The 17314-nt window shown below is 48.6% G+C and overlaps 7 protein-coding genes across 7 annotated transcripts; 6 read left to right on the top strand and 1 right to left on the bottom strand.

Annotated features, from left to right (window-relative positions):
- The first annotated feature begins 705 nt into the window (after positions 1–705).
- DEU56DRAFT_98733 (uncharacterized protein) lies at positions 706–1492 on the top strand. The gene is made up of 2 exons (XM_041360079.1): positions 706–1371; positions 1438–1492. The coding sequence occupies exon 1, from the start codon at positions 888–890 to the stop codon at positions 1362–1364; it is 477 nt and encodes a 158-aa protein (XP_041202771.1). The 5' UTR covers positions 706–887; the 3' UTR covers positions 1365–1371; positions 1438–1492.
- Positions 1493–2688: 1196 nt separating this feature from the next.
- DEU56DRAFT_918268 (uncharacterized protein) lies at positions 2689–4073 on the bottom strand (the record flags this gene model as incomplete). Its single annotated transcript, XM_041358093.1, has 3 exons — positions 2689–3287; positions 3341–3959; positions 4014–4073. The coding sequence occupies 3 exons, from the start codon at positions 4071–4073 to the stop codon at positions 2689–2691; spliced, it is 1278 nt and encodes a 425-aa protein (XP_041202772.1).
- A 2522-nt stretch (positions 4074–6595) lies between these two features.
- Positions 6596–7131, top strand: DEU56DRAFT_834633 (uncharacterized protein; the record flags this gene model as incomplete). The annotated part of the gene is made up of 2 exons (XM_041354719.1): positions 6596–6686; positions 6710–7131. Coding segments are annotated over exons 1-2 (248 nt in total), but the record flags the coding sequence as incomplete, so codon positions are not given.
- Positions 7132–8536: 1405 nt separating this feature from the next.
- On the top strand, positions 8537–9278 carry DEU56DRAFT_760749 (uncharacterized protein; the record flags this gene model as incomplete). Its single annotated transcript, XM_041350465.1, has 3 exons — positions 8537–8679; positions 8802–9126; positions 9147–9278. The coding sequence occupies 3 exons, from the start codon at positions 8537–8539 to the stop codon at positions 9276–9278; spliced, it is 600 nt and encodes a 199-aa protein (XP_041202774.1).
- A 689-nt stretch (positions 9279–9967) lies between these two features.
- Positions 9968–11893, top strand: DEU56DRAFT_873810 (cytochrome P450; the record flags this gene model as incomplete). Its single annotated transcript, XM_041355888.1, has 11 exons — positions 9968–10019; positions 10074–10395; positions 10445–10593; positions 10646–10761; positions 10809–10931; positions 10987–11176; positions 11238–11319; positions 11385–11510; positions 11560–11570; positions 11639–11784; positions 11831–11893. 11 exons carry the CDS (start codon positions 9968–9970, stop codon positions 11891–11893), a joined length of 1380 nt encoding a protein of 459 aa, XP_041202775.1.
- A 1601-nt stretch (positions 11894–13494) lies between these two features.
- On the top strand, positions 13495–15784 carry DEU56DRAFT_974685 (cytochrome P450). Its single transcript, XM_041359553.1, has 11 exons — positions 13495–13732; positions 13786–13882; positions 13925–14202; positions 14256–14505; positions 14563–14685; positions 14737–14839; positions 14894–14980; positions 15031–15065; positions 15123–15169; positions 15219–15341; positions 15403–15784. Exons 1-11 carry the CDS (start codon positions 13560–13562, stop codon positions 15620–15622), a joined length of 1536 nt encoding a protein of 511 aa, XP_041202776.1. The 5' UTR covers positions 13495–13559; the 3' UTR covers positions 15623–15784.
- A 112-nt stretch (positions 15785–15896) lies between these two features.
- On the top strand, positions 15897–17068 carry DEU56DRAFT_834653 (thioredoxin-like protein). The gene is made up of 4 exons (XM_041354720.1): positions 15897–16000; positions 16056–16324; positions 16379–16449; positions 16500–17068. The coding sequence occupies exons 1-4, from the start codon at positions 15974–15976 to the stop codon at positions 16586–16588; spliced, it is 456 nt and encodes a 151-aa protein (XP_041202777.1). The 5' UTR covers positions 15897–15973; the 3' UTR covers positions 16589–17068.
- Positions 17069–17314: the final 246 nt, after the last annotated feature.

Consider the following 17314-nt stretch of genomic DNA (forward strand, 5'->3'; position numbering starts at 1 on the left):
TTAATGGCCGCAAATTTCCGGCGGCATCTCGTATACAGCTTTCGACATCCATCGTGACGCGTCGGCTCATAAATGACATGCCATGCATTTGCGAATCTGGGTTCGAAAGAAAGAGATTTGCCGCTGCATGCTGCAAATGTCATGGTCGTGGATCTGATTCTCGAGGTACAGAGTCAAGTGCCCATGTCATTCATGGTTCCCGTCAGGCCAGGTCAGGCCCTCCTCTCAATCAATCGCTCACCGCGGCGTTAACGGAGACTCGCATTTTCACATATGATGTCAATGTCGTTTGGTGATAATCTCAGGCTTCAGCGCTTCAGCACTTATCAAGTTTTTAGCTTTCCACGATCTGTCCTTTCTTTTGGGACCCAATCGCCGACTAAAAGTCATCAAATCGACAGACGTCGTCGTTCTCGAGTATACACCATAATCAAGAAGGAACGACTGTCTTCCTTCTATATGGTCTGGCCAGGGGAGACTAAGTATACACATTGGCCCAGGACGGGATCCCAGCATGGCTGATCCGACAGGCTCTATCTACGATATTCCTGCGTCCAGAGACAAAATCGTAACCATGGATAGTAGGTTGACGTCAACAAGACTTCTGGTAATCATCGCTTGACGGACATGAATATATAACGAATTACCCATTCCTGCATCCTCCCATTCCTGAGCGCTCCACTACATGTTGTCTTGTCCCACATCCACATCCACAGAACCAAAAAAGCAACTTAATAGCCGACACAATGGACAACAAAGACGGCGCCTCGGGTCCATTGCGGCCACAAGATGTGGCAATACTTGTCGCAAGCGCAGAATAAAAAGGCGCACAACGTCGACGTTATTCTGTCAATAAAAAAAATATTCGCCAACGACCCTCACATACCATGTCAACTACCCCAATACCAACGAGAGGGCCTGGTGATGTGTCGCAGGTGTACGGCGACGACTGGTCGGACAAAGAAGTCTTTCTACAGGCCACTGGGTTACACAAAGACTCTGACCGCTGTCATCCCAGACACGTCCTCATCTACTGGGTCAACGCCGCTCTCACCGGCGGCTTCGAAGTCTGGGACATCACCCAGCTCGAAATGCACGGCCGCTGGCACCAGTACCATTACCCCAACGCCCTCAAAATCAACTCAAAGGAACGCACGCGCAACCAGACTATATCCTTGGGAATATTCACATCGGAACAGCGCGAGCAACTGCTCGAGCTCGCAGCGGATGTAGAGTATGATCAAGTCACCACCGAAAGTCGCGTCTGGATGCGTCACCTCCTCGCGAAGATGGTGGAAGAAAACCTCATCTCTCATCGTTTATTTAATACCGTCCGGGAGGACGTACCTCTTCCTTCTGCGTGACATGAAGGTCAGGGTTGCGGAATTTTGGTTCTCCCGGAAAATGAGCTCAAGGTTTCCTTTGATTTGTTGACAGGATGATTTATTGTTTGATATGAGCATGCTGGACTCCACTGCCCACGACGTTCTCGGAGAATTCGTACTTTGTGAACCACTACAATATTATATGTATCGTACTGCTTAGTTTTTCTTAATATGTATATACGTATTTATGATGTATGCATTTTATCATTCGCGCAAGCTTGCAGATTCCCGATCTCCCGTCCCCCGTTAATTACACAGGGACTGGGAGGCTCGGAGGTGATTTGTGTCACGCACGATTTCTTCAAATTTTGTTTGGGGAGGGTAAGAATTTCCACTACTAAAACAAGGCAGCTAGGTCAGATAATAGAGTGACCCCCCACATGCACATAGTCATTCATTCTTCCCCTTGGTAGAACGATGCAGTAAGTGGCAGAATCGAAGAGAGCGCTGGTGAGTCTTTGCCGTAATAAGCCTGGGCCATTGGAAACCCTCAGCTTGTATCGGTCCCTATCATCGCGCAAAGCCGACACGCTCGATTACGCTTTAATTCTCCCTGAAATCCGATGCAACATTTTCGAGTTCTTGAATCCTTTTCTTTCAGGACCCGAAGGCTCTCATGAGCCTAATCCACTTCGTCTGCAGGACCTCGCAGAAGTTGCAATAACGTGCCATGCGTCGAGCGCTCGACGTGCTATGGGAAACCCAAGTCATTGTCGCTGTGCATGCCGCTGTCCGCCGTTGAAGTTCGGGACAATGATTCCGAACTAAGCGCAGATCAGCGTTATCATAATTAGGATCAACCATTGCTGCGCCGGAACATCGCAAGTGCCATCGATCATATCCTCCCCCTGACCGTTATGTGCTCTCACGAATGGTTCCTGCACCTGACTAAACACCCTTTGCTCTCGGATTTGTTACGCATGCTTCCTTGGTTCGCGGTCGACGATTGGTGGCAGAATATGCGCATGCTCTACTCCGGTATAATTGCGCCTCTGTGCTTGTTTCGCAACTTAGAGCATCTGGATATTATGATCAGCGGTTCCGAAGATCCTGAGCTCGCTGGCCCTCAGACATTCCATTGTTTGCAGAAACTAGCATTGTCAAACGATTACAATTTCGCCGTTGGTTCGCTGACAGCATTACAGTCAACGGTGCTCCATACCGTTGACTATGGAGCACAGCTCTGGGGACCACAGTGAAAGTTTAGATCGTCATTGACACTTTTCGTCCTTGCGACGTCTACGCACCTAGAGACTGTGTGATGGGAGATTTCGGCGCTCCGAAATTCCACCTTATCGCCTCTTCAGCTGCCTCCTCGTTCTCTTCTGCGATCCGGTACGACCAGAGGCTGTCTCTTCACGCTCGCAAGACGTTCCAGTGCGCCAATCCTGAATGCGGACGGAGCACGTTGTTGAGTGGGTTCCGAAGAATCAGAAACGGAATCGGAAGACTGATAACTTGGCCCATATGCTGGAGCCGACCGAATCGGCATGTCAGTGCATCCGGGGAAAGCAACAATCTCATTTTCATCAGTGACCGAGGCAGACGGTGACTCTCCGGTTGGCAGCGATGTAGGGAAAAATAACTTGAGAGGGCGTTTCTGGGTGTTGATGGATTGTGGTTTTCCCCGCTTGATGAGGCCATGCTCTGGCTCGTCGAGGTCAAATAACATGGGAAGATCATCTTCATCAGTGGCGAACTGCCGCCAGTCCGGTTCGGGTTCTTTGTTTGTGATGTGGGCGAACGGCAGGTTTCTCGTTGATTTCTTGTTCAATGCCCATAGCAGATCGAGCTTCGTCGACTGCGCTCGAATGCTCTCGAGGCCTGCACGGAGGTGTTGTATGAGATCGGGGAGAGGCATGCGGTAGCTCAGGAGAGAAGGCGACATAACATACGTCCAGTCTTTGTCCATGTCAGAAGAGGAGATGTAAATGAACATTATCCTGATGACGTACCTTGAAGGATTAGATGCTCGGTAGACGCAGGATTCGATACCAGCCCCAGATTAGACGGTGCTATCGAAGATGCCAAGCTAGCGAGTTTCAACCTCTGGACCGAACGATCAGGTTTTTTCTTGGGGTTCCTAGCAACGTTCGAGGATGCTGATTCTTGAGGCCCAGGCCCAAGCCCAGGCTCAGGCTCCTTGCTCACTCGCCTGCCTTCCACGTTGTCTTTCGGCTCAGCATCAGCACCCCGGGCAACAATAAGCTCAAACGCAGACCTGATGCGCATCGCGATCCTGTTGCGCACCACCGCCCGTTTATCCGTCTTCTTTTTCGCAATCATGAAGAATATGCTCATGTCTAAGCTCTTGGGACCGTTCTTCCGGTTCCTGTCAGTGTGCAGCACCATAGGAGAGCGTTCCGCCTGAGACGCGCATCCCCGGGAATCTGGGAGTGGAAGTGCACCTTTGGGTACGGCGCGTAGCGTGAATGCGGGACAGGAGAAATGTGGAAATGCTTGGGCTTTCCACCGGGTGGCGGGGTGCGTTGGGTCGACGGTGCGGGCGGGGTTGTAGGGCGCCGTACCAGGGAAAAGTAATGGAAGAGGGGAGCCGGGTGTTACATTGCGACGCTGCAAGGAAACTGGATGAGATGATCTCAATGTGATGTGAAAGAGAGGACGCACGTTGATTGAACGAAGACCTGGAGCTTTGGGCAATCTGGAGAGGTCAAGACATTTGTGCATGTAGCTCGCCAGGTTAACCGATGGCAATTATAATTCACCGTACTAGTGTTTGGCTGGCGTAGCACTAGCTAGAATATAGCCTCAAAGTAAGTATTACTCTGAGGTCGTGCCAGTGTATTCTTTCAAAGGTTACTCGGCGAGTCGGAGTTTCAACATCTTGTAGGACATACAGAATGACGGGATGGCCTAGGTGTGCTCCAACAAATCCTGGGGCATTGCAACAATTTTCCTTATGTATCCTTAAATCTCCTTTGGCGCCTGGTATACCAAGCTTAGACTAAGGTGAAATGAATACTCCGAATTTTTCCTAATATGGGCGAAAACAGGAAGTGGTGAGAGGGCCTCAGGACACTGGGCGCTGCAGCATCACCAAAATTCCCCAAGTCTGAAATTACCTTATGCGGACACTTTCCCGCGCCACAATCTTTTACGGGCTGATGACGCGATGACGATTGATGACAATGGGCTCGCAGGTTCAACGACACTCCCTCAGACATACCTCAATCCCAGTAAGAACTGGTTGTGACGGGAGGGGACCACAGGTGCTGAGAAGTTAGTTACCTTATTTGTACTATGTCAGAATCTGCTGAATCATGAGAAGTTTAGTTACGTTTTGCAAAACGACGTCGTATCGCATCACACGCACTAACATTGCATTGCTTCGCATCGACATCGCATCGCACGCACGCACGCACATCGCATTGCTTCGCATCGACATCGCATCATACATCGTATCGCTTCGCTTCGACATTGTATCGCTAACATTGCAATATGTTACCTGCCTCGAGCTCGTAGCACCCCAAAGCCATATATAAATTGTTGGGGCCGAATTTCTGCTGCCCCACCTTTCTTCCTCCCCACCATCTTCCCACCTCTATGTTGAAGGTCCCGCCGCTTGCCTCCGCTAGTTCCACCTTGCGAGTTTCTCGTGTGTCGTTTATCTGAAGGTGTGACCATGCTGACCATACGAGTTTAGAACAGCGGATGACCGCCATGATGTTGAGTCTGTATCACGGGAATCATACTAGTACTGTCCTTGGATAGTGCGAGGCTGTCATTTTCATGCGCATATATCCATGACACTGACTGATATGGATATGACGAGGAACCAGCTGCACTCGTAAGTCCTTGATTCTCTCGATGGACTTCTAATCCATCATCTACTAGGTCGCTACCGATAAATGGACTAAAGCTGCTTTTCAATGTGTTTTTGCACTTTTCTATACCCTATTCCTGTAGCGGCTGCAAATAATACCAGTTACTGCATGACAACTTCGAGACATATGTGATACTATTTGAGCATATGTGCAAAGGTAGCAGGACTGCTAGCGGATGTGCTTAGATGTGCTCGATGCGAAAGTACACACATGGTAACATATAGGACATTGCCCCGTCTTATTAACACTGTCCGAGTACTGTAGAGATACGACACTAGGTTCGTCACAGGTCACAGCCATCAACGAATCGAACCTATTTGGTGTGACTGTCACACCAATTTTTTGGGGGCCGAAGCTAATTTGTGACATGTGGTAAAAACATACAGAAAAACATATAAAAAACATACAAAAAACATATAAAAAACAACAATGTCCAGCTAGATTCTACCTGTTACTTCTCAACTTTATAATAAGATATGAATCAGACAAGAAGCCTTGACAAAATCACAATTTCCGAAGCTATTTTTTATGTGGTCACAGGTGACAGGGTAATTCGAAGCTGTGACACTAAGCGTGACTTTGTCACGTGCTGCACGTGACGAAGCTAGTGTCGTATCTCTACAGTATGGGGCGCTGTGGACTCGTATGTGTTCCTATATGTGTCCCGCCTGAACGACACATCTCAACCTATCGAGGCTCATCCCAACATAACCGGTTTTCACTGGGCCTCAATACCCTCCTAAACGTGTAAGGCCGCCATCAGTCTGATGCGCCCCTGGTAAGTTCAAATTTCCCCTGATATTCCACAACCAGCTCCGATAGATATATACGTGGGGGACGTTAATTCTCAGAATGCTTCCACTCATGCCTTTCTTTGGCAGGCGTCTCTCGTACGACGGAGCATTTTGACTTCTGCAGAACTTAACCCATGATTTCTTTTTTCCAGGACGCTTCGACCAGACCTGGCACAGGGTTTGCCTTTCACGCCACCGTCAGATTTCCGCTCAGAAAGCCAGTGATTCCAATTCCTCCAGTCCGTCTTTTCAGTCAAACTATTGTGCACGTCTCGAAAATTAGTCTGATTCACGCCACTCTGAAACCGTCGACTTCAACTCTCCGGTAAGTAGATATCATATATGCGCATTTTCCTGTTGAATCAAAGGATTTTTTCCATAGAATATCCTCGAACCACTTCCGCTCGGTGATGGACCTGAGAAATTGATCCTCGCAAGACAAGCACTTCTTGCCACGCTTCTTCTCCCTGCTCATATCCCAGATAACGCTCTAAACCCAATCCTCATTCCTCCACTGTTAGTAAGTCACACTCGACCTCCCGAGCAAAAATATTTTGAAAACTTTTGTAGCATTGGCACTATACTCGCAATCACCATCCCTCAAGTACCTGTTGTGTCATTCAATAGCTCCATGCCTCTGGTTGCTGCCACTGGGAACTACAATGCCTCGATTCCCAGCAAATTTCTCCCTTCCGGCACACGCAGTTTATCCAAGTTGATACCACCGCTAATATAATTCCCCTTACATTCAACTACATGTCTGCTGAAGTTCGGGATCCAACACGAATCTACAAGTCGGTACGGCTTACTTTGGAAAAGACACCCTCCCCGCCAAGTTATTCGAAGATCCAGGTCCTGCTCAACTTCTTGTATATTGCATCGAACGACTCGGATCCGACGTGGAATGTCTGCATTGTGGTATGCGTGATGCTTTCCGTGTACGCAGTGTTTGACTTGCTTATGCTGGGGACATGAAATCAGTATATGCAATGCACCATGTGTCTTGTACTATGTGACAGTCTGTAAATGTCTTGTTAATCCACTAGGTTGACCATCCCAGCGACCACGGGGACGAAGTAATGTATAGGTTCATCATTTCACAAAGCCGTCGAGAAAGTCATGTATCTGAATTTCAATGAATGCTATGTATGATGGCAGACGTCTATCAGTAGCAAAGTATCTTCAAATACATGCAATAGTAGTCTCTTATATTGCAGCGAAGAGGTTCTGAAGGGGTGACCGGTGACCGCTTAGCGGGCGCGGGAAGCAGCAGTACTCGTTCGCTAAGTGTGCGAAAGACACGAGAAACACCTTGCTAGACGTGCAAAGCAGCTAATGTCTGGAACATATTCAACGTCCATCGGAGAAGGGGGTCTGTTGGTTGCAGCAGAAGTACTCGTACTTCCGGTCTGCAAGGTTGCTGAGGTAGTTCCATCAGTCACATTGGATGTGCCCAATGGGGGTGCGCTGCTGCTCGAAGCACCAGCATTCGCTACACCAGTGTTGGAAGTGTGGGCTGGTTGGGGAGGGGGACGTGGTCGCTGCACCACATGCCGTTTCCCGCTGATGGCGTTAGCGGTGCACTGCGAGAATGTCATGAAGGGATCATGGATTGCCACAGCTCAGGAAACTTACGTATTTGCCCCGAGTTGCGAAGACATCCACAGTGGGGTTCCTGCTGGGGAGGGGAGTATCACCCTGAGGAGCGGAAGAGCGAGAAAAGAGACGATTCATGATGTTTTTTTTTTCATTCGTGAGCCTTCGGCATGGCGCGTGGTTGCAGTAGTGCGATTGTTGCGTCCAGGTGGGGAATGCGTATCAAACTGCAGAAGGATGATGAGATGTGCATTGAGACTACCCCATGGTACGGCAGAACGTTGAGTAATGGTAGTGAATTTGATAATCACGTGCGTCATTGATACGTGAACCAAACACCACGTCAATAACACCAAATATTGATAACACTATCTCATCGGCGGTCGTGTCCTAAGTTCTAACCCTTAGCCCTACCACCATGTCAGCCTGTCGCACTCAAGCTCCTCTGATCCCCTATTTGATTATTTCTCGTCGTATGAAGCTTTCACTTGGAAAGTGTAAATTGTAAGCACACTGCATACATCCATCGGAGTCATCACCAGGGCCCTTGAAAGTCAGAAAATGGAACTTTGGAGGGGTAAGCAACCACATAACGAAGTTGAAAGAGCAAAATAAAGTAGTCTAAGCATCCACAATTGTGAGTTCTCAGATTACATGTCAAAATATAGCGCATATATTGACTTTATTCGATCTCGTAGTCTTTTGACACCCGACCTCCCTCAGCTTAGGTGAGTGATGTGATCCGAACATGGGCGCTAACTATCTTAGACTAAGTCTATCTCTCGTGTGTTGCTATGCAAAAGCCACGGTGAGCCGCCAGCCCTATGTCATGTGCTTCGCGAGCTCAACATAACTCACTCCGCCGTCGGAAAATGCTGTTGTCAAATCAAACCCTGTACGCCTCGTCTCGCATCTTATGTTCACACAGCGGTACCGCAATGCTGCGTTCGCTGGTGGAGAGGAAAGGTGTTGTTTGATTAATTTGATGGCTGTTGTAGAGTTCTTGGAGAATGTGGATCTTGGTGCTGTGGGTGTTGGGAAGGGTGTTGGTATTGTTAGGTGGGTGTTCAAGCTTTTCGATCCCTCCATCTCGTGGGTTTGCTTGATTCAAGCCGCTGTTCCTTGTTTCCCGTACTCTAATATCCATTCTCATTCGATGCGCTAACATTGATTGTCTACAGCACCGCAGACCTCACTCCAATCCCAATTGTACGCACCACACTTCCACCAGACGCACCTGCAGACGCGCCGGGCAGCCCCCACGGACGCGTAGAACAAGGTGTCGATGCCATCGCTGGGTCTGCTAATAAAGTAATGATGGGCGTCGTAGACAGCTCATTCGGCGTCCTCCGCTCATTCCTACCATCTGCACCCAGCGCAACATCTGCTCTTACTTCAGCATCTGCTGTAAACCCAATATTCACGTCTGCCCCTGCTACAGAGACCAGCGACGCGCAGTGGAACATGGACCACGTACACCGAGCCCTCGCTGGTATACCTGCACCCGTCTGTTGTCTTCAATGCAGATTCGGACGGGAATTCAGAGCCAGGCTGCTGACAACGAGGGCATGTCTCGTCCGATCATCGCATGTTTCCTTCTTGTTGTCGTTGTCATACTGAGCCTCCTTCAGAAGCTTTGGCGCGTGTCTGCCTCTTAGAGAAGCCCTGGTGCACGTTCTGCTCTTAGATGTACTTTTACTGTCTGCGCATACCATGTAATACAATACCGAAATGAAGTGTTCTTATCAGAATCCAATACCAGATCAGAACATATAAGTAGCATTGCCATATCAATGCTTATAAGCTCAAAATCTATGCTAAGGTATGAGTTACTTACCCAACCTCCGCCATCTTACCTTCAATTGAGTTTCTCAACCAGATCTTATACGTCGGTTCCCCCGCCTTCCGCGCGCTGATACACCTGGTGCACCTTTTGTGACCTTGCGCATCCTGGTCAGTCATTATCAGCCCTTATCCGAGTTGGGGAATTTCGGTGATGAGACGCGCGATAGCAAAGTGCTTAACCTCATACACGAGCAGAAAATACCTTGCCGAAGGTGCTGGAGGTCTCGACCTCTGCTGCAAGCGAGGTAACGCACGTATCTTGTTCATCTCAACATCTGGAAGCCGAAGTACTTCGAGTTCGGAAGGGCACCTACGACTCAGTTAGGACTCCATCACCCACTGTTCTTCTCTTCTGCTGGATCATGTTGCCACTCACCAGTCTTACTTGGCTGGACTTATGTCTTGCTGGTGTCGCAGTGTATAGTAGGTGTTTAAAAGGAAGAACCCTGTATCATGACCCCCTGGCCCCCCGGGATGGCCTCTCGTTGGGAACGTCACAGACATGCCTCGCATCAAGCCCTGGCTGACCTTCACCGAGTGGGGCAAGAAGTATGGTGAGTGCCTCCTGTTGTTCCAAAATCATGCACTTCAACCCCCGTGCCGTGCAGGTGATATCTCGCATGTAGAGGTTCTGGGCCAGCACATCATCGTGCTGAATTCTGTCAAGACTGCGATGGAAATGCTGGACAAGAAGAGTACTATATACTCTGACCATCCTGTCCTTCCGATGTGCAGTGAACTTGTTGGCTGGAATCTCACTTTGGGTCTTCTCCCTTATGGCGACCGTTTTCGCTGGTACAAGAACTTCCACCGCGTCATTGGCAGTCGCGCCGCCGTGGATATCTACAACCCGATAGAGGAGATTGAGACTCGTCGATTTCTGAAGCGTGTACTTATGACACCCGACCAACTCCAGGCACATGTTCGACAGTACGTTTCATTGATCATTAAAATTTCGCTTGATCTTCAATTGTCTTAGCACCGCTGGCGCTATCATTCTGCGAATTTCTCATGGTTATGAAGTGAAGGAGAACGACGATCCCTTCATCAACCTTGCAGACCGCGCTATGGACCAGGCATCGCGTTCCAGTGCTCCTGGTGCCTTCTTGGTTGACACCATGCCATTTTGTAAGGCTATAGCATTCTGCTGTTTGCTTGTAACTAGCCTGACTATTGTCAGTGGCCAGGGTCCCCGAGTGGTTCCCTGGTGCTGGATTCAAGCGCTTAGCTCGTGAATGGTACGAGACCCGCGAACAGATGGGTACTGCACCCTACCAGTTCGTCAAGGATCAGATAGTAACCAATATCTGTAGTTTTGCGATCACGAGTTGAACGTGTTACAGGCTGCTGGAATTGCCCCAGTGTCTTTCACCTCGAATCTGTTGGAAGGTCGTGTTTTATCTGCGGAAGGGGATAATCTGGCGATGTGGGCTTTTGCATCCCTATACGCTGGTGGTGCCGACACGGTTGACACTTCCCTTCTTGTTATCATGGTTTTCGGACTAACATTTGTCTCCTCAGACGGTTTCTGCAATCTACTCGCTTTTCCTAGCCATGACGCTCTTCCTGGATGCGCAGAAGAAGGCTCAGGCTGAAATAGATCTTGTTGTCGGTCCCGATCGCCTTCCCTCTTTCGTTGATCGCGAATCTCTCCCATACACTGAAGCGCTTGCGAAAGAAGTCTTGCGCTGGAATACCGTAATCCCAACTGGTATGTGTACCTCAATTATGACATTCTTTAATCGCCGAGCAGTAGTAATCGCTCATGACAGCTATCCCCCATCGTGTTACTGAGAACGATATACATGATGGGTACTACATTCCAAAAGGTTCCTTGGTCATACCTAACATTTGGTTAGTGCTGCCCCCTTTTCCGTATTTGATTTATCGACAGAATTAAATCCTTTGGATTGCGACAGGTTCATGCTCAACAATCCACAAACATATGCTGACCCCTCGCAATTCAATCCTGAACGCTTCTTGGCCAAGGATGGAAAGGAAGTTGAAATGGATCCTCGCACGGTCTGCTTTGGCTTTGGCAGACGGTAAGCCTGGAGTTTTTTTTGAGTGCAATGCTAATCTCCTGCCCCGCAGTATTTGCCCAGGTATGGCTAACTCAGAAGGCGTCGATTAACCACATAGTCTTCTGAATCGCTTGCTTTTGATTGGATAGCTCTCCATCTCGCTGATGCCTCAGTTTGGAATCTTTGGATATCTACCGCGATGTCACTCGCAGTTTTTGATATCTCCAAGGCCATCGAGAACGGTGTTGAGATTACCCCCGAGCTTGACCACTCATCGGGCACGATCTGGTATGTCGTGCGTCTTCTCGCGTCTGTGGTGCCGGTAATAAATACACTTCCAGCCACCCCAAGCCCTTAAGTGCTCTATTAAGCCTCGCTCTGCGAAAGCCATTGCGCTCATTTAGCAGGATGCTAACTACTAAGCGCACAAAGACGCTGGAATGTACTCGCTGTGGGTGGCTGTCTTCACATCTGACATCTAGGTTTGTCACATCATTTGTATTTTACATCACGGGGAAAAGATTGTCGAGATTATCGCACATTGTTGGGACGATTGACATTACATGTTCTGGTACGAAAAGTGTTTCGTGGTCTAACTAAAAATCAGCGTGTCTGTCTGGCGCCTCCAGCACAATGATCATGAGCATACATCCTCCTCTGTTCAGTGACAATTACTTCACTAAACAGGCTTTACGCGTGGTGACCACCCTCAGCCACTTCCTCGACAGCTCGCGGACAGACTTCTCGTGCTGCTTGCGACCGGGTGATCATACCTGGTTGAATTCTACTTCAATCCGTCCTCTATTGAGAACCTTGTGACAGTCGGCGGCGTCGTCACATTTACAAGGTATCATTTGTCCAAACTTATTGCGTCTTCAGCCTGGTATCTCGGGGGATATGACAGATTTGCCTGTGATAGATAATGAAATACTTTCTATTTTGCCCTCGGCCCCACGCGCGTTTCGCCTGCATGCGGATATCGGTGGATGGGCATTCATCCCCGTTAATCCAGAAGTAGCAGAGAAATCAAGATCGTGCTTACATCCTTTTGCCGGCGGGCCCGAAGCAAACCCTTCAAATGGGTGATATGAAGTTGTGGAAGAGGTCACAGCCAAGGAGAATAACCCAGCCGAAAGCAGGAGCGAGCGTGGCCTGCGCTGCTCGACAGGACACAAGTGTTGTAAGAGCCCAAGATGGACAATTGCAAGACATGCGAGATGTGTTGTGCTAGCTTCAGCTATTTGGAGTTATTACTAATCAGTAGCAAAGGTTCTACTCCCGCCAAACTCCCGCCGCCTCTTTCAACCCATCAGAAACCCGCTTAAAATGCACATATCAACTTTACTTGAGGGACTATTGACATTTCCAAAATGTCAGCTCGGAAGACACCAAAGGGAAGGAACAAGTGAAAAGCATTATAGGTGACCCTTTACACTTCTTCCGGTGAATCAAGCTCAAGCCTGATCCCCTCATACGTGTCAAATCTCCGTTTATCATCATGAACCACTGGCGTTAATGGATGCGATTGCCTACGCCCCTTGGGCAGCCTGGCGGTCGTCTCGAGGTGGGGGAAATATTAAAAATAGTGTCAGCCAAAATCAACGTTCCCCCACGTCTAGAATATGGTCGAGAGGTGCAGGGGGAAAATGTGGGGTTTGTATTTAATTTGATGACACATTGCCTCCCATCCTTGAAAAATCGTGGCAATTGCTAGGATTGATTTGGCCATCTTGTCGGATTAATAATGTTTAAGTTTGCCGTGAGTTTGCCTGATCCTTGTTCCGGAGAAAGCTGAATCGATAGTGAGTGCATCATCGCTATCCTTATTATGTAGCTGGCCCATTATACTCCCAGCCTTTGCTGGTTCTGATTTCCCTCTTAGAGCCACCTATTCTTGTGGTGTCGAGTCACCGTTGCTAGCTCAATGGGGTGTCGGATAACCGGCTAAGCGCCAGGTGTTATAAGATGTTCAACGGACACGCACGGCTTATCGGACGCGCATTCTACCTATTCTACGTCGATCAAGATATTGATTGTTCACTCCTGTCTTATTCCAGCCCAATTATCATCATGATGCTGGAACCCCTTGCCATGAGTGCCAACTACGCCGCCGGTGTAGTTGGAGTCGTAGCGATACTCGGCGTGTTATACACGAAATCCTCGTTAGCGGGTAGGAACAACATCCCGCTTCCACCTGGACCTCCCGCCCGTTGGTTCTGGAGCAACGCTCTACCTGCTGTAAAGTGAGTTTTGCGTCAACCGAGATATTAGAGACCAATGCAAATTGCCCACTCAGAATTGCCTATGCGCTGACAGACTTGGTTCGAGAGTATGGGCCGATTGTGTCGTTCCGGCAAGGTAGCCAAGTGATAATTGTCATTGGCAGCATTGAGGTATATTATCCATACCATGAGCTTCCTCCGATAATGACCTAGCATCGACCTTACCAGGCAGCCACGGACATCATGGAGAAAGAAGGCGGATCACTGGTAGATCGACCTCGGTCCATTGCCGCGGGTGAGATGCTCTCAAGGGGAATGCGTATTCTCATGGCTCGTTCGGGAGATCGCTTCCGGCGCCTCCGAAAAGCAATGCATACCCATTTACAGCCAAAGGCGGTAGAGGCATACCAAGCTATGCAGCGCGAGAACGCGATGAGTTTCATATTGAATATGCTGGATGACCCGAAGAACCACCAGAAGCACGCACAGCGGTGCGTCATCACCAATGCTTTTTGTGATCCTTTCATAGATATGGCACCTCAAGGTATGCAGCATCAGTCATTCTTCGGGTGACTTATGGAAAGTCTGCGCCCACCGCCAACGCCGATCCCGAAGTTATCCGTATCCACAAAGTCCTTGACCATTTCCAGGTCGTGATGCGCCCAGGAGCTTATCTCGTCGATCGGGTGCCCCTTTTGCGCTACTTGCCTGGTTACGGAAAGCAACTTGATAAGTGGCATCATGAGGAGCTAGATTTATACAGGCATCAGCTACAGCGCGTTAAGAACGATGTGGTGAGGGGTTCTCTGTTGTCGATAAGTGTACCGTCGCTTATATCTTCTTGTACCTAGGATCAAGACAAAGCCGCTCCCTCTTTCACCAAGACACTATTGGAGAACACCGAAGAACACCATCTATCTACAGATGAGATGTCGTATCTTGCGGGATCACTCTTTGGAGCAGGAGCTGAGACGGCAAGTCATGCACCTTATTTATCTCCGCGAACTGACTCATTTTTGGTTCAGACCGCTGTCGGAATTACCGCGGCTATTATGGCTGCGGCGTGCTACCCACTGGCTCAGGCGAGGGTGCATGAAGAGCTCGATATGGTCATCGGGTCAGACAGAGGTAATACCAAAGGGATACAAAGATTTTGATTTCTCGACTCATTTTTTGTGGTAGCGCCGACATTTAAAGACTCAAAATCGCTCCCTCAATTACACGCCTTCTTGTTGGAAGCTTTGAGATGGAGACCCATCGTTCGCATAGGTAAATTTTAAATTCGGCGCGCTCCTGCACGATGCTGACATGTGCCTCAGGATTTCCCCACCGTGCAACCAAAGATATCTTTTGGGTCAGTGTCTTAGATTCATTGTAACCCACGTTCTCATTCTAGTCTGCGTGTAATCAGCAAGGATATTGCATTCCCGAGGGTGCAACAGTCTATGGGTGTCATTGGTAAGGTGATTGTACGATGTACATTGCTTCATTAAGTTCATGTTTTCAGGGCTATTTCTCGCGATCCTGTTGCCTTCCCAGATCCTGAAACTTTCAATCCCCAGCGCTGGCTTGATTCAGAAGGCCGCCTCAAGGACAATATGCAGTTCATTATATACGGCTTTGGTAGACGGTAAGTCGCGCCGACATCAGTGTTTTGACGCCGATCAATGACGTTCACTTATCAATGAAAGAGTATGTCCCGGCCTGCACCTCGCAAATCAGTCATTGTACATGGTCCTCGCACTTCTCTTCTGGTCTTTCCGCATTGCTCAACGACCTGACGCTCCGATCGATACATACGCTTTCAGTGACACTGTTATTTCCCATGCAGCACCATTTGAAATCGATGCCATTCCCCGGATCGAAGTTGCAAAGCTGAAAGAGCTTATGACGGACGGGTGTATGGATTGAAGATACTTTATACATAGTGGTACTACTAGTATTTGTCATTAACGCTACTCACGTTGCGGTGCTTTTCATGAGCGCTGTATTTCAGATGCCAATCTATTATGGAAAGCAGCTGCAACATACATTTGGACTCTGCAGCTGGATCTGAGAACTTTTGTGCAGTGGTTCCATCATTTTTTGAAAGGGCCGGGGTATCGAAATGTTGACTGTTCTATGCACGTGACCAATTTCGGGGCTTAGTCACATTCGGCCTCGTCATTCCCGAGTCCACTTCCGAGTCTTGGAACAACCTTCCAACTAATTTTCAACGCGTCGAGCCAGGAGTGGTCTTGCAGGAAACTTACACTACTCACAATGTTCCAAAGCGCACTTCGGTCATCTGTATGTCTTTCCACCAGTCGTGCTGAACTTTCGTGTTTCATGACCTTTTCGTCAGCTTTCGCTCCACAGGAGCACTGTTTCCAGCAGTCTAAGGTCGCAGACATTCCGTCGATTTCTATCTCAAGACTCTCGCGCAAAAATACAGGCTGCAGTGACCGAATACCCTGTGGTACTGTTTATGAAGGGCGACCCAGAGCAGCCTATGTGCGGTTTTTCACGAGGAGTCGTGAAGATCCTCAGCGCTTTCGATATTCCACCCGAAAAGTTCAAGACATATAATGTCCTTGAGGATCTAGAGCTCAGGACCGGAATTAAAGAATTTTCGTAAGCTGTGCTTTATTTGACATTGTCACCGAGCCTCAAGTGCTTCTCTTGCAGGGAATGGCCAACCATTCCGCAACTGTATGTGAACGGGGAATTTGTAGGTGGGAGCGACATTGCTCTAAGCAGTAAGTTGACGTCGCATGCCGGATGTGTTTCAAGCTTACATTATTCAAAGTGTTCCAATCGGGAGAGTTGGAAACGCTTCTCGAGCAGCATGGTGTTATTCCGAAGGCGTCGGATTCTCCCTCTCAGTCATCGTCATGAATTGGTACCTGATCTCGACATGTTACTCCTCGCATACCTTAGATATTAACTTATCATCACTACTCATCAAGCATTGTGGCAATTCGGTCAACATCGTAAATCATCAGCGTCAAGTCCTGGTCCTCGACTTTTGCATTTCTTAATCATGTTTCGTCTTTGCGTCAACAACAGCCCCGAAGATGCCCCGTACAAGACAGAGGTTGGATATTATTCCCGGGATTTATTGGATGAGAGAGATTTCATGCAAATCGGAGGGTTGTCAATGAAACCCCACTTCTGACATGCAGCACTTAACGCTTGAGCTACCTCGACGATGGAGGGATTTTGATTCGGTGGTGGAAGTCGGAAAGGCGTCTATGACTACGTGTTCCACAGTTAAGTTGCATCATAAAGTATCTGCAGGTTGTCTGTCTATATCTATTCATGATCTAGGTATTATCAAGAAACTCGTTTGCCGTACGACTTAGACCAACAGCCCGAGTGAATTACATCCGCATCGCTGAGTTACAGAGGCAGACAAATCAAAGCAAGATGGCGCTTCCTCCACAATTTCCCAGATTTTACTAAAATCTGTCGGAAACACAGTGCCCAACTAGTCTTGAAACTGACAATGCAGTGGCATGAAAATCCAACTGCTCCCATCACGCGCGATGCGTCTATTTATGGCCCTATCTTTCTCCATGATCAACATCATGTTTCAAGAGTGCACTGATGCCAGCGAAGTGT

Source organism: Suillus clintonianus (genome assembly GCF_016758775.1).
Source record: "Suillus clintonianus strain FC179 chromosome Unknown DEU56scaffold_128, whole genome shotgun sequence".
In the NCBI taxonomy this organism is placed as follows: domain Eukaryota; kingdom Fungi; phylum Basidiomycota; class Agaricomycetes; order Boletales; family Suillaceae; genus Suillus; species Suillus clintonianus.

What these genes read in the sequence shown, in the direction of transcription:
- DEU56DRAFT_98733 (XM_041360079.1), top strand. Translation starts at nt 888, where the DNA reads ATGTCAACTACCCCAATACCAACGAGAGGGCCTGGTGATGTGTCGCAG.
- DEU56DRAFT_974685 (XM_041359553.1), top strand. Translation starts at nt 13,560, where the DNA reads ATGATGCTGGAACCCCTTGCCATGAGTGCCAACTACGCCGCCGGTGTA. An exon ending in TTGTCATTGGCAGCATTGAG is followed by an intron (nt 13,883 to 13,924) that starts GTATATTATCCA and finishes ATAATGACCTAG; the next exon opens with CATCGACCTTACCAGGCAGC. An exon ending in CACCAGAAGCACGCACAGCG is followed by an intron (nt 14,203 to 14,255) that starts GTGCGTCATCAC and finishes TGGCACCTCAAG; the next exon opens with GTATGCAGCATCAGTCATTC.
- DEU56DRAFT_834653 (XM_041354720.1), top strand. Translation starts at nt 15,974, where the DNA reads ATGTTCCAAAGCGCACTTCGGTCATCT. An exon ending in ACCGGAATTAAAGAATTTTC is followed by an intron (nt 16,325 to 16,378) that starts GTAAGCTGTGCT and finishes CTTCTCTTGCAG; the next exon opens with GGAATGGCCAACCATTCCGC. An exon ending in GAGCGACATTGCTCTAAGCA is followed by an intron (nt 16,450 to 16,499) that starts GTAAGTTGACGT and finishes CATTATTCAAAG; the next exon opens with TGTTCCAATCGGGAGAGTTG.